This window comes from Lepidochelys kempii, chromosome 7 (assembly GCF_965140285.1).
Source record: "Lepidochelys kempii isolate rLepKem1 chromosome 7, rLepKem1.hap1, whole genome shotgun sequence".
NCBI classification, from domain to species: Eukaryota; Metazoa; Chordata; order Testudines; family Cheloniidae; genus Lepidochelys; species Lepidochelys kempii.
Window position 1 is genome coordinate 90,772,351 of NC_136386.1, and position 14,407 is coordinate 90,786,757.

The 14,407-nt window shown below is 40.0% G+C and overlaps 2 protein-coding genes across 9 annotated transcripts in view; both read right to left on the reverse strand.

Moving 5' to 3' along the window:
- The window catches only part of ATAD1 (ATPase family AAA domain containing 1), a 448,477-nt gene that overhangs the window by 305,256 nt on the left and 128,814 nt on the right, over positions 1 to 14,407 (reverse strand). The gene's annotated exons all lie outside the window — the stretch shown is intronic.
- RNLS (renalase, FAD dependent amine oxidase) overlaps positions 1 to 14,407 on the reverse strand; it is a 144,745-nt gene that overhangs the window by 26,489 nt on the left and 103,849 nt on the right. For 7 of the 8 annotated variants that reach the window (XR_012160021.1, XM_073353765.2, XM_073353766.2 and 4 more), the window contains exon 5: positions 4,547 to 4,720. The exons of the other annotated variant lie outside the window; for it this stretch is intronic. Coding sequence is in view for 6 of the 7 variants with exons in the window: in XM_073353765.2 (XP_073209866.1) it covers positions 4,547 to 4,720 (174 nt within the window). In the remaining variant the exon portion in view is untranslated. The remainder of the gene's footprint in view (positions 1 to 4,546; positions 4,721 to 14,407) is intronic. 8 annotated transcript variants of the gene reach the window in all.

The window sequence follows — 14,407 nt, forward strand, 5'->3', positions numbered from 1 at the left end:
CTGGTGTATACAGGTGAGACTCCATTGAGGTTACTGGCTGAGCATACTCCATGTAGATACTGGGAATGGCGCAATCAATGAATAATCGTTACTATTGATTTTTCTGTTTTATAATCTAAATCAGGAAGGTGAGACAGCTGAAGTACCTGATACTGTGGTTGTTAAGAAGCTAGAATCCTCAAGTGAGAGTGAGGATATGTAACAGTTGCATTTTAAAACCCTGTACAGATTTTACAAATGCAGGGCTTGGTACAGCCCTGTGGGCGCCACGGGATTTAGTGTGCATCCTCTGAGTCCCCAGGGCCTTTATGGTGGAGGTTGCCCATGGAAACCACAGAATCAGTGCACCACTTGGATGCCATGGCCTATCCACTCCCTGTCTGACTCGGCCCATTGTGGGTTGTGCTTGCCATCTTCTGACCCACCAGAGTAGGAGTTGGAGTCAGCTTGTGTTGACGTATCCCCCATCGGAGCAGACTTGCTATTACTAGGCCACAGAGTTCCTCTGGTAGAGTTAAATTAGGCCAACACTGAAAACTGCACAGAATAATTTATCATCAAAGAAATCCAGAGCCTTTCGTTTTGCTCCTGAATCAGAGTATTCAAACTGTATCAATTAGTCTCTATTTACAGAGCCAAGTTCTGCCCTCACCTATGCACCTGCACAACCAACTGATGCCAACAAGGTTGTATAGCTGTGAGATCAAGTTTGGTCTTATAGTAGCTGTGTGTAGTAGATTCAAAGGGAATGTTTTCCTTGAGGGGAGTGGTTGGAATTTCTTTCTCAATGACATACTATAAGTGTGATGGGACAGACAGTGCTCCCTCCTCTTTGTTAGCAAAGTCCCCTACCCTATAGGAACAGGGATTTGGGGAACCAAAGCAAGAGCAGCTCTCCTTTGCAGAGAGGGAATACACTAGCCATTGAGTTTATTCCCTCTGGGCCACTATAGCGGCTTCAGAGCTGCTCCAGTGGAGGATTCCTTCCCCACCTGTCCCCTGTGAAGATCCCCAGCAAACAGTGAAGTCAAGGGTTACCTATGTAGATCCCTTTGCAGGATCAAGTCTTATAATGTAACTCAGAGTGGGGACTCTTGAGCAGCACCTCAATACTGTACATTATTTTATACAGCTAGTGGGTCTCCTAGCAATGATATACTTTAATGGCCTGCATCTTCTGTACAGTAAATACAACATAAAATATTTATTTACCTGATCAATAGAGAGTGGTAAGCAATGCCTATGTGAAAGCACAGTAATGCCATGAGTGAACATCATATTCCTTCAAATGAACAAAATTACTATTCCTGTATTATTTCTTGGCTTACGTCTCATCTGCCAATCTGAGACAACTGACTAGCTTTGATAACAAACGGCATCCTATCATGATTTTAGTAACAGTAAATTGTTCACTTTTTATTTGGAAATCTCACCAGCAAAAAGTCAAACCACCACTATAAAGTTCTATTTATTTCTTTTTCCTTATCTGATGTCATTTGCTAGATGAGTCAAAGTGATAATTACCAAGTCTTTTGTAAACAAAAAAAGAAAAGGTTGGTACTTCTGTAACGAGCAATAGAATGTAACAGCTATAAATAACCTTGTCTTTGTGCAGACGGTGTACGCATATATCTATTTTAGCAACATCTATTACTTTGAAAAATAACTGAGATTCCCATAACAGAAGGCTGTAGTGCTCTTCAAGGCTGCAGTTCTGTGTTGTTTACCAATAAGTTTTCATTGGCAATGTAAAACCCAGATAATATAAAATCTTTGCTTAACTTATTGTGTATACATTATTGTACATAAAAGTAGTGGGGCACTGTTCCCCCCACCATGTTTTGTTTGTATCTTAATACTTGCCACCTTTTGTGTGTGTGTGCTTAAGCAACTATTTCTTACTTAAACACAATGTATGCCTATTAAGGCTGCAGTAAGAGAAAAATGAAAGTGTAAACTATTTATATATATACTAAAACTAATCAAAGAAAACTTTGTAAAACAGTGTTTCAGTTACTATACTGCTAATATAAGTAAACTACACATTGAATGCTACTTGTGTGTGTGTAATTATACATATTCCTGTAACATTAGGAGTTGTGTATAAAGAAACAAAAATCTCTCCTTGACAGTTTACTTGTGCTATTCAGATGTTTATATTTTTATTTATTAAAATATCCTTAATAAACAGAGCAAGGGCATGTCTTTCAAACCTCCAATGCTATGCAGGAGCACCCACCATCAGAAATATTTCTCTTTTCTTGCTAACATGCATTATTCTCCCACTCCACGACTAGTTTTCTTGGAACAAAGTTTAATTTTCTAAAATTCAAGTTAACAAGGAACCGAGTACAAAAGAGAGAGCTGGCTGGCTCTTTATATGTTGTAATGAGGCCTTGTGGGAGGCAGTTCATCTGCAATTGCTGGTCCTCAGCTTGTTCAAACCCTGCAACAGCTAGGCAGTTCATTTTTCTTGAGAAATTGCACTTTCCTAGAGAATTTATCATCATGATACTTTGGAGCCTACACTACCAGGTGGAAAGAGTGTGTCATCTTGAATATATAAATTTTGATGATCTTTAGTAACATATTAATATGTCCAAAACACTTGCTACACAGTTGGTTAATTGTGCCATCAATAAACAGCACCATCAGTCAGTATGCCTGGGGCAGTACGAGTCACTGGCTAAAACAAAATCTGAAAAAGACGCCAGGTGATTTTGGTGGGAAAAGGGAAATACTTAGAAACGATGGCCCAAACTACATCATCACCCTCAGTTTGGGGACACACACTCTCTGATCTTCAAGGTGATGCAACAGGAACAAGAAATGCCTGTGATCATCCCCAGTGGCCAAGTGGGGACCTGGCCACATCAAAATAGAAGTTTTTCACCTCCAAGCCTGACTACCACAATTAGCTACTGCAAATGTGAGGACGGAAGAGAAAACCAGGAAGTTTGAGCATGCAACAGCAGCACAGCAAGACTTAAGCATATCACTTTGGAACTTGTTATGTTACATTGGCTCCTTGTTCATTACTGGATTCAGGTCAAGGTCCAGATGGTGATCTTTAATGATCTCACATGAGCTGCCCCTGGGATATCTCAGGAATGGCCTCTCTCTCTGAGACCTACTTGACAGCTGTATTATTTGGGGATGCTGGAGTTAGAAAACAGGGTGAAAACTATATAGCAGGAGGCAAGCCTTTCCAGGCAGCTGGTCCATAGCTGTACCCTTACACCAGTAAGTAGAACAACCTCAGGTTTTCTTGCTGCCTGAGGGAAATATGAGATCATCTCATTGCCACAGCTTTCCCACAATAATAATGCTAAAGAATGGCTTGCCTTACTTCCTAAAGATGGTAATTAATACAATAATAGTTTTAAAATTCCATGTATTTGGTATAATACAAGGAAAAATGAATTCAGTCTTTCTGATATGATTACTTTATAATTTTGTTGGTATTTGGGAAACCCTAGTGATGGGCACACCTGAGTACTTTCACAGTTAGATGCTGATCAGTGCATATACGAAGTATGAATTTAAACTCAATCAGTTCAGACTGAACAAGATAGATTAAAAAGAAATATTTCTAGGTTCATCTGCTTCAGTTCAGTTAAATAATACTACCTTGTATTTATATAGCGCCTGATCCTGAGAATCCTTACTCGCCCATGTTGTTCAGTAGTTCACAGCACTTTTTAGCACAAATATCCATGTGTTTTGCAAAAATGGATAGATTATTATTCCCATTTCACAGATGAAGTAACAGAAGTTCACTGACTTGTCAAGGTCACAGTGAGTCAGTGGCAGTTACTTTTAACATGATCCAAGAGTTGTAGTTTTCCTATGGGATTCTTGCTAACAATGATTAATAAGTACAGTATAATATCTGTTTTTTGACTATCTTCAACAAAGCGATGAGAAGGGTAAGCCTCACAGAATGCCTGCTAAGCTCTTAAGCAGCACTCTGCAAAGTAGTCTTGTGAAGTAATACTGTACATACTGTAATCTCAAAGATTTTCCATGATGAAAAAATAAACTAGCTAACACTGAATTAGACTGATCAGGCTTGATTATATAATTCATTAACAGTTCCAAGCATGCTCAATGGAAAGATCAAGAGTTGTAAAATAATAGATGATGGTAGATAAACTGGCATGTGCATGAATTAATGTTTAGTTTCTAAGGTGCCACTAGTACTCCTTTTCTTTTTGTGAATACAGACTAACACGGCTGCTACTCTGAAATAATAGAATGTACACTATTTCTTGGAATAGTAACATTTTGATGTTTTAAATCCTCTGACACTGTTTTAATAAATTCAGTAATACAAACCATGTGCTGGGTGATGATTTTCTGAAAACTTCCCTGGTTTCATAGTGCATTTTTATTACAGGCCAAATGTGACATTAAATTTTATCCCCTGTGGCTTGGAGTTAAATACTTGCTCTGTTCAGAATAGCAACACTCAATTAAACAGCATTTTTCATGATCTACACTCTCTATTGTTACTGTGTTTAAGGGAAATAATAGGAGCACTGACCTATATTGCGCTTCTTATTATCGATGGAGATGAAGCGTATGCAGGGATTATTGGTGATGTACTGTGCAGCCCAGGGGACATCAATCCACGTGCCAGCTTCATAAAAGAGTCCCAGAGCATAGCGAGAGGAGTAGCTCACAGATTCCAGTTGCTGCTTTTGACTTTCCTTAATTACTGTGGAAAAACAAATTAGACAATCACTTTTCTCTCAAAGCATTAAACTTGTGAATACGATAGCTAAGCTGATTAATTTTTTCCTAAAACAGGACTAGGATACTCAGTCTGTTTATCACTTAATATTAAAAGCTAAAAGCTTCTTATTACTTTCTGCGTGATTTATCCAAACATTTTAGAGGTATGGTATTAAGTGCATCCTAGATAAACTCACTTTTTACTAGTGGTTTATATCCTATTTATCCAGTAGCAGACACTGACTTAAAGCGTTTATGAGAGGAGCCTGATTGTGGAGCCCTTAGTTCTGGTGTACTCAGTGGGACTGCTCATGTGAGAAAATTAAAGTAGCCTATACACTATTGGCTATGTGACTGCCTAAACAAAACGGTTGTACATAATTAACAAACTCTTTATCTAGGAACCCTTGAAACTTTGGAAAAAATAGTGATTTAGGTCCTGATTCTGCAGTCTATCCCATTTCAACAAAGCAATTAAGTTTAGGCTTAATTTTAGGGATTGGCTTACATTCTACTGATATCAGTGTTAATTATTACTGACTTCCATGGGATTTAAAGCAAACACTTAAAATTAAGCATGTGCTTAAGTGCTTTACTGGATTAGGCTTTGGGGCTCAGTCTTATAGGGGGGGAGATGAAAAGTGCACTGAACCACTGGTAGGGCTACTGAGAATGGTGCTTTATCATTTATGATCCATAAGGTGAAATCAACTGAGAAGAATGGCTACTGCCAGGTGATGGGCCAGCAAGAGCACAGGGTCCAGCACACAGCACTGATCTTCACTGGCTAAGGAAGGTTATGTTTCAGGGGAACGGTGGGAAGCATTTTTGTCAGTGCATGGTGCTCATGGCTGCCAATGCTTTATCTCTTCCAAGTGCAGCTCCAGAGCACACACAAGCACTGCAATTCATGGTGAGCAAGAGGAAGAACTGCAAACCCTAAAACAAAGGAATTGCTCTTAATCCATCTAGTTTAATGTCTTCTGTCCTCATCCTATTTTAACTCTTTATTCAAGCATACAAAATGATAAGCAACTTGATGAGCAACGGAGAATAAAGAGAAACAACTGAAATAGTTTTTAACTATTCAGCAGTAAGTGTACTTTGTGCAAAAGTCAAGATTTAAGATACCACCCCCATAGAAAGGATAGAGAAAAATATCCAAAGGAATTTAAAATAAAATGTGATTCTTTTAGCTGTGTGTATTTTAAGCTTATTTAGAAGCTTTTAGTCCAATTCTAAATCAAAATTTTCTGTTACCAACTCTTCTCTTTTTCCATATTTATTAGTTTTGATTGATTTTCATAATTTTATAATCTTTATAAAATGGAGAAAATTTTTGTAGCAGCAGATGACAAACTTCAAAAATTATTGTTTCATCTGAGCAAACAGCAACAATTACACTATTTACTATGACAAAGGCAGGGTTCATATTTTTGTACCACTAAAGTACATATTCAACAAGGTCTTTGAGACCTGAAGTTAGTAGATAATAAAGATGAAGCACAATTACGGGATATCAGAGTTCTCCTGTCATATGTGAAGCTTCTCGTTTCATTATTATGTTTTACAGATTCAATAACAAGAAGCCAGTCTAGGAGAGACACAAGCCCAATTCTCAAAACACCTAGCTTTACACTGAATTACATCAAAAGCAAAATGATTAGCAATTTTTATTAAGGAATTATTAGGCATACTGAATACTTGTATCCAACTATAGTCCTTATAGTATAACAAATAGCTAAGCAGCATAGCAACTGGATAATTAGTGACATTTCAGCAAGAGGGAATAGATTGATTTTATTCTGTTCTTGTTAGTGACATACTCCTAGCAAAGCAATCTTCCTCCCATAGTAATTAACATACAGCAAATGGAAAAACGATGATGTGGCTGGCCTTGCCACTTGTGAGTAATGCTGCTGTCCCAAACTCCTAGTAATAAAATATTTAGAACACACCAGACCATCACATATTCTCTCTCTACACTTTATTGGGCTGAGGCAATAACTGTAGGATCCAGGATTATAAATCAGGACTTTTGAATCTGGTGATTTCATTCAAGAACTCCTGAATCAGGCAATGTCTGTCAGGAGCTGGAATACAATAATGTCAGGACAGAATTTTAGAAGCTGATGCACATTCTAAACTTGCTCGGCTTGGTTGATCACTTCTCCCCTCTATGTGCAACAATTCCCAGTGTGTACAATTCTTACTAAATAAACCCCATAAACCTGCAAATTATGCACACTACCAGTCCATGTTACTGTGTGTTTCCATTACTGTTACTCTCATCTTCTCCCTCTCTCCTGTCTACTCTGTCCACTCTTATGTCCACTCTGTAATTAGGTTATAACTCTTCGGGGCAAGAGCTATCTTTTAGAACTGTATATGTTTGTATAGCACCCACCCACTGGGACCCTGGATACTGACTGGAGCCTTGTGGTGCTACCATTATACAAATAATAATAATAATAATAATTAATAATTTGTTATTTATAATTAATAATATAATAGTAGTAGTAAGTCTGGGAATTTTTAAGATAGTTTTGTCAAGTACCTTTTCTTTCTAGGCTCAAAAGATGAAGGTAGTCAAAGCAGACATCAAAATAAAATGTCTTCTTTTCTCTAAAGAGACAGCTGGGAGTTATCCCAACAAATCACTCTGCTTAAAACCATTGCAATTTGTGTGGTCTCTGTAGGGTAAGCAGCTTGTACAAACTTGCTTGCAATAAGTGTCAGTGTTTTCAGGAATCATTGTTACCAGAACCATTTCTAGTAGCTGTTCATGCAGCACCTGGTTGCAACAAAGACAGAGCAGCCTCTGCTAAATGCTCACTCCAGAGCAAAAAGAGATTACACTTGCCCAGCATTACCATTGTTGTTAGTTTTCACAATGAACGAAATACCCCTACTCAAGCACCCTCAGGACCCAGAGCTGTTCAGGGGCGACCTCCCCTCTGGAGACACTAGGACCCAGGGCGTCTCCCCTCCCAATACCACCATGTGGCCTTGGGAAAAGAAAAACCGAGGAGGAGCCAGTCAGAGACCAAAGCTGGCAGGAGCAGCTGCAGAAGCAGCTTGAACAGGAACCAACAGATGCTGATGATGTCCTCAGAGTATTTTCTACATTTTTTTACTGGACATTTTCTGACCTGTGTAGATTCGCTGTTAGCTCCAACCCTCTTCCTCCCCCTCCCTTCCAATCTGTTCACCTCAGACACATTTCACAGCTTCCCTTCTTATTCCTCCTTCCTCTTCTCACCAGCTTTGGCCCCCTCATCTCTCTGCCTTCCTTTGTCTTTCCATTTAGCTAATCCTCTCCTTACGAAAACAAACTAATGGAACTCATGTCACATTTGCTGCCATCACACTGTTCGCTCTGCTTGTGTATCCTATCACTCCTCAGGGCAGGGATTGTCTACCACTCTGGAAGTAGTCTACACTTGCAACCAGGAGTGTTATTCCCAGCTTGCATTGACATACTTATGATAGCTCTCACCGAATTAGTGTATGAAAAATTGTAGTGGAGCCAGGCAACGGCAAGCAGCGGCATGGGCTAGCTGTACTGAGTACATACCCACGGGCTTCGCCTCAGCATAGCTAACTTATGCCACCGTTGCCTGTGCTACCCTGGCTACGCTACTATTTTGAGTGTGTTAGCTCAATGAAGCTAGTGCGAGTATGTCAACAAGAGCTGGGAATCTCACCCCTCCCCAGCTGCACGTGAAGCCATTCTCTCTGTTTCTACTGAGCTTAACACAACAGGGCCCCATTCTTGGCTGGTCCCTAGGCAGTAATATAAAAAAACCCCTATGAATAATAATGTTATAAGCCCCAAAGCCCTAGACCAGTGATTCTCAAATGTTTGTACTGGTGACCCCTTTCACACAGCAAGCCTCTGGTGCGACCTCCCCCCCCTTAAATTAAAAACACTTTTTAATATATTAAACACCATTATAAATGCTGGATGCAAAGCGGGGTCTGGGGTGGCGGCTGACAGCTCGTGACCCCCCATGTAATAACCTCATGACCCCCTAAGGGGTCCTGACCCCCAGTTTGAGAACCCCTGCCTAAGACTGTACAGTGCTTACTACTGATGCCTGGTAGTGAAATAGGCCTTCGGCTCACAGCTGCTTGTGAACGCCAGATGTGAGCTCTGTGCTGGCATCTGCTGGTGAACAGGGGGAAATGACTGAATGGGCTGGGCCTCATTTGCATTTTGGTTAAGCAACAGTTTGGGGTATTCTGGTTAAAATGCTGCTAACTTTTGAGTCTGGGGCAATAAAATGCTATTGACTCTGTTGGGAAATGAAAAAAACCGCTGACTGACACTAACTGTGCCTGTGGCCACCATGACCGACACTACAGTCAAGCACAGTTGGGTATGGAACCCTGAACCCCTATGAACAGTGACTACAAGGGGACAGTGACTCTGATTTTCTGCTGGGAGTTTTTTTTCTGATAAGGATTTTGTGAAGGGTTCTAGGTACCACTGTGCATTCTCTAAAGAGCTGAGTTGGAACAGCTACAAAACAATGAAGGGCACAAAGCTAAGCTGGCTTTAAGATGATACATGAGCTGAAAGTGCCGAGATATCAGTAGCCTATCCAATAGACTCTGGTGTGGGCCTCCCTAGCTAGCAACTGAAGCTGAAGTGAGTTGATAGAGACTCCAGAGCAGTCCAGGTAGCAGTGACCTGCCAGAATCCTGGGATATCTCTGGCCCAGGACAATAAACTGTGAGTGGGGGAACTGGGGAGGAGGAAAGTGGCTAGAATGCATTAGTTACTCAGAAATGCAGGTGGAAGTCTGAGGTTGGAACTACTGTGAAGACACCCTAAGGCTGGGAGTCTTAACTCACAGAATTTGTTAATTTATTAATTGCTGGTTTTCCCATGTCTATTCTTTGTGTCCTCTCCACACCCAGGTGCCCCACCTGCATAAAGCTCTCTTTGTTTTAAACCTTTGGGTTCTATTCTTGCTAGGGGAGAAGAATTGTGCGTGGGGAAGTATCGCTCCTCAAGGGCACATAGGGTGATATACATCATTTCCTGGGTTTCCAGATGGGGAGCTCAAGCTGGTGTTATTTAAGTCTTTAGAGGGAAAACCTGCAACACTGAACCTGTCTGTTTTTGCTGCTGACAACCCCTGGCAGAAGGGTTACATTTATTCTAGTTGTGATCTGAAAAATATATAAAACTGCAAAATAAACATGTAAGTAAATAAATATAAGACCTGAATTTTTTTATCTAAAATATCACCGGAATATTGAGGCTAGTTTGACAGATGTCCTTGGCTCATTTTCTCTTTGGAAAAGCTGTGTCTTCTGAACTTCCTGGTAAAACACTGCTGTGTGAGGGGCAACTGCCCTAGCACAAATAGAAAAAAATCTGCAAAGTACTGCAGGTAGAACAGCAAACCTCAGTCTTAGGAACAAAGGAATTGCTACACTGGAACAAACCAGGGGACCTCTGAACATCTTGTCAGCTGTTTCAGAGGAAGTTGTAGAAACTCTCTAGGGACAATTATGGGATAATCTGCCCAAGGTGGACGTGGAGCTGCTATCTAAGAATGTGGCTATGGAATAATTTAATGACTGTTGTATGTGACCTGGTCAGCGAAGTAAAGGTCCTGTATGAATGCATTGGTTTAGCTTAATAGGGGTCTGTTGGAAAACAAGCAGGGAAGCAACACAATAAATCTAGATAAGCAACCTCCCAACAAACACTTGGGGTATATAGTAGGACAATGGCCTATTTCCAGGCTCTAGTCCAAAGTTGCACAGCTGTTTTGCCAGTGCTGGGAGGTAAAAGGGCTATAAACAGTTAAAAAAGTGATTTCTTCCCCAAAGCAGGGGAGGAGAAATAGTTTGTGAGTTAAGGTAACAGACTACGCCACCTAGACCCTACAAGTATCAGGAGGTTTATAGGAAGCTTAGACCTGCCAGGATTCCTGGGTGGAAAATGGATAGACACCTGATAAGCAAGATGGGTGTACAGACTGTTTCATTGTTTTAAGATTTGTTTTCTCTGAAATGCTTTTGTGCTAAACAAAGAAGACTTCACTTTTAAGAAGGCTGCTTGGTCACTGTATTAGCCAGCTCCTGGTGGGACCAGAACAGCAGATACTGAACATAAGTCATGTCTGCTGAGTTAATCCTGCTTTGCACCTGGGGACTGCAGCTCAAGGCCCAGTCTGAGAGTGGGAAAATCATGTGATTCTATTCCAAGAGAGAGGTGATGGCTGAGACCAGGAGGGATCAGTGGTGTAGTTAGCCTGATAACTGTGATACTTCCATAAGGGAAATTTCTTCCTTAGCCCTAGATGTGAGAAGTTGGCAAATGTTCTGAAGTGTAATGGTGTAGGTCCCTCCCAATTGTTTTAATCCTATCTAACATAACAGTGGATGTCCTCAATATCCATATAAATGTTCAATCCTATTTTGAATCCTACTGATGTAGTGGCAATGTGTTCCAAAGGTTAACTGTGCATTGTTGAAAAATATTTCCTTTTATCGTTTTTAAATTTGTTGTCTTTCAATTTAATTGAATGTCTTCTTTTTCTTGTATTACGATAAAGGGTAAATGAGTCCAATTCACCTTCTTTGTGCCATTCATTATTTGTATCTCTGTTATCCTCATTCGAATTTTTAAATCTAAATTCTTAAATTGCCATCAGAGTTGCTAAACTATAAACCTTCCATATAAGGGCTTGTGGCAAGCAAAGAAAAAAATTCACAGATTAGATACCTTCCTTGTAAAACAAACTTTGTATAGCAGGCAGGAATCTATATTGCAGCAAAGTTATTTTACAAAGTTTTTCATAGCTTACAATAAAGTACACAAGTGCAGTCATGTTAAGTGATACATTCTTGTCTTGAAACACCCAACGACAAACCCACGTACCATATGTGAAGATAATGGTATGGCGTGAAATACACAGAAAAAAGTACATTTAGAGTTAAGGCTTTTACTCTGTATTTAACTTGTCCAATTTAACATAGCTATTGCAAGGATCTCATAAGAGTGTCTGATTTTATGTCTCATAGACTCTGTTTTTATACTGAGGACACCAGGTTGAAATAAGGACAGGGTAAGTGCCTTAGCTTTGAATTTCCTTACTTATATTGGTTTAAATCCGAACTGGATTGTTGTTTTAATGTTTCTGAAACCATAACATAACTAATAATTTTTTCATTCTAACAACAATAGTTAAGATAATTTTAATAACATTTTGGAAAAAGAAACCACCCTTGCTTTCAGACCATGAACTTGTACAGGGTACAAGATTCAGCTTCTAGAGATTTTTTAAAAGCAACTTTTATTAAGTCCTGGAAATCAAGGTTTACAATGGAAAATACCACAACACCTTAACTACACCAACACTAGTGGATGCCATTATAATCAATATACTCTAGTAATTAAATTACATCAAAGCAAGGAAGTATGTTTACTCCATTTGTTTTTTCACCAGACCCTGACAGAGGGCTGGTTTATTACTTATTTATAACATTCAATAAATACAATATGTGCTTTTTATTTGCTGTTCCAATGCTGTAATGTTTGTCTCACTACCTCTTTGGGCGTGGGGGTGGGGGACAAGAATCTAGGGCTCACACCAGGGCCAAAAGCAAAGCAGGAAAGCCAAGCGTCCAGCTGTCAGTCCAGGATCTCAGGAGTGAGCTCAGTTCTCTACCAGCTTAGAAATCAGGGATGCAAAAAGGGAGGCCAAGAGTCTGTCTGGAAGTTTAGCTTCTGTTCAAAGGGACAGGGAGGCCAGAATCCTAGCCACAGGCTATAGAGATTATCTGGAATCTCAGCTGCTCAGGAGCCAGGAAGCTGTGCAGCTCAACTATCAGTCTGGCACAGAGTTCAGGGGCTGTGGCATGATTAGGATTTGCAATTTTGAGTGTGTGGAGAAGTAAAGAGGTCCCTCTGAAATTTTATGTGGAGCCCATCTGCTATACTGTTTTGTAGCACATTTTAAAAAGAGACAGAGAAGGGATACACTCTGCCTGTCTGAGGGGCCAACAAACAGAAATATTACTTAAACACACAAAGTTCAAGGGATCTTAGCTGTTCATAAGTCTGACTGGGACTAAGAACATTGCTGAGAACAACTTCACTTTCCAGAAAGGACTGAGCAAACAGCACCTCTGTTGTGGATACTAAAGTATTGCATAAGAGTATTCAGCTAAATAGTAGTGAAATAAATGCTAATGGTGTACTAGGCAGTTAGAAGAAAGGAGTGGAATGGTTCAAAGGCGAGATTAGAAATCTCCAAAATGACAGGATGGGTAAAAGACACAGAACCCCATACAGACCATCTTACTATCATAAATTTCTGCCACAGTGTAATATGAGCCTCCTTATACACCATTTACTACAAGTATTGGTCAGGGCTAGGCAAAATAAGAGAAGACCATGTTTAGAAAGCAAGGAAAAAAGGTGCTGAGGTTAAAATAGTACTTTTTGGGGAAAGTTTTGTGGCCCCTAATTTTGCGCTTGTAAAAATTGTGTGAATTCCTGTCTGCATATCAAATCTGCAAACAATCTACCCAGTCTGTGTGCAAATGCAGTTCTTGCATGTGCAGAAAAATACATGGGCAAATTTGTGTGTAGATGTTGATCTGAGGTAAGTTGAAAATTTGTCCCTTTCCAGGGATGAGTGGGAAAGTATTACAGTTTTGTTTGACTGTCATGTGAGAGTTGGATATTTTCCAAGTTGCTGGGCATCAATATCTCTCGAGCTGACTTTAATGGCATTGAAAATATAAAAATACACTGGATAATAGCTCTTGGAAATATCAGATATGTAAATATTATAGTTTGTGTTATAATTACAGTGACAATTGCTGCATAATCTTGAAAATCTTTTCTATAAACCATGATAATTTAGAATCTAAAAGCTATTTACTATTTACCTACTATAAGAACAAATAAATTGCAGCTCTGTTTTAAGATGAGTCACAGCCGGCAAGGAATGTGAGACCACAAGAAGGGGTTCTTCAAATATGTCCGAAAAACAAGAAAGATCAAGGACGGTGTAGGTCCACTGCTCAATGGAGAAGGTGAACTGGTAATGGAAGATGATAGGAAGGCAGAGCTGATCAATGCCTACTTTGCTTCAGTCTTCTCACAAAAAATAACGTGTGACCGGATAACTAGCAAAGTTACCACAGACAATAAATAGGAAGGGTTGCAGATTGGGATAAGTAAAGAACACATCAGAGATCTTCTGACCAATTTGAATGAATTCAAATCAGCGAGACCAGATACTATCTACCTGAGGGCACTGATGGAATTAGCTGAAGAAATCTCAGAGGTTCCAGGAGACTGAAGACAGCTAATGTAGTGCTCAGCTTTAAAAAGGGGGAAAAGGAGGAGGAGGGGGCCGTGCCTGCGGACAGTCGACGTAAACAAAATGTCTCGCGGCCCGCCAGAGGATTGCCCTGATGGGCCGAGTGCTGAAGATTGCCAGCCCCTGGTCGGCACAACAAACCCTGCATCTTGGCAGAAGATTAGATTAGATCAGGGGTTCTCAACCTTTTTTCTTTCTGAGGCCCCCACAAAATGCTATTAAAAACTCCATGGCCCACTTGTGCCACAACTGTTTTTCTGCATATCCAGTACATTAAAAGCTGTATTAAATGGATAGTTACACAAATATAC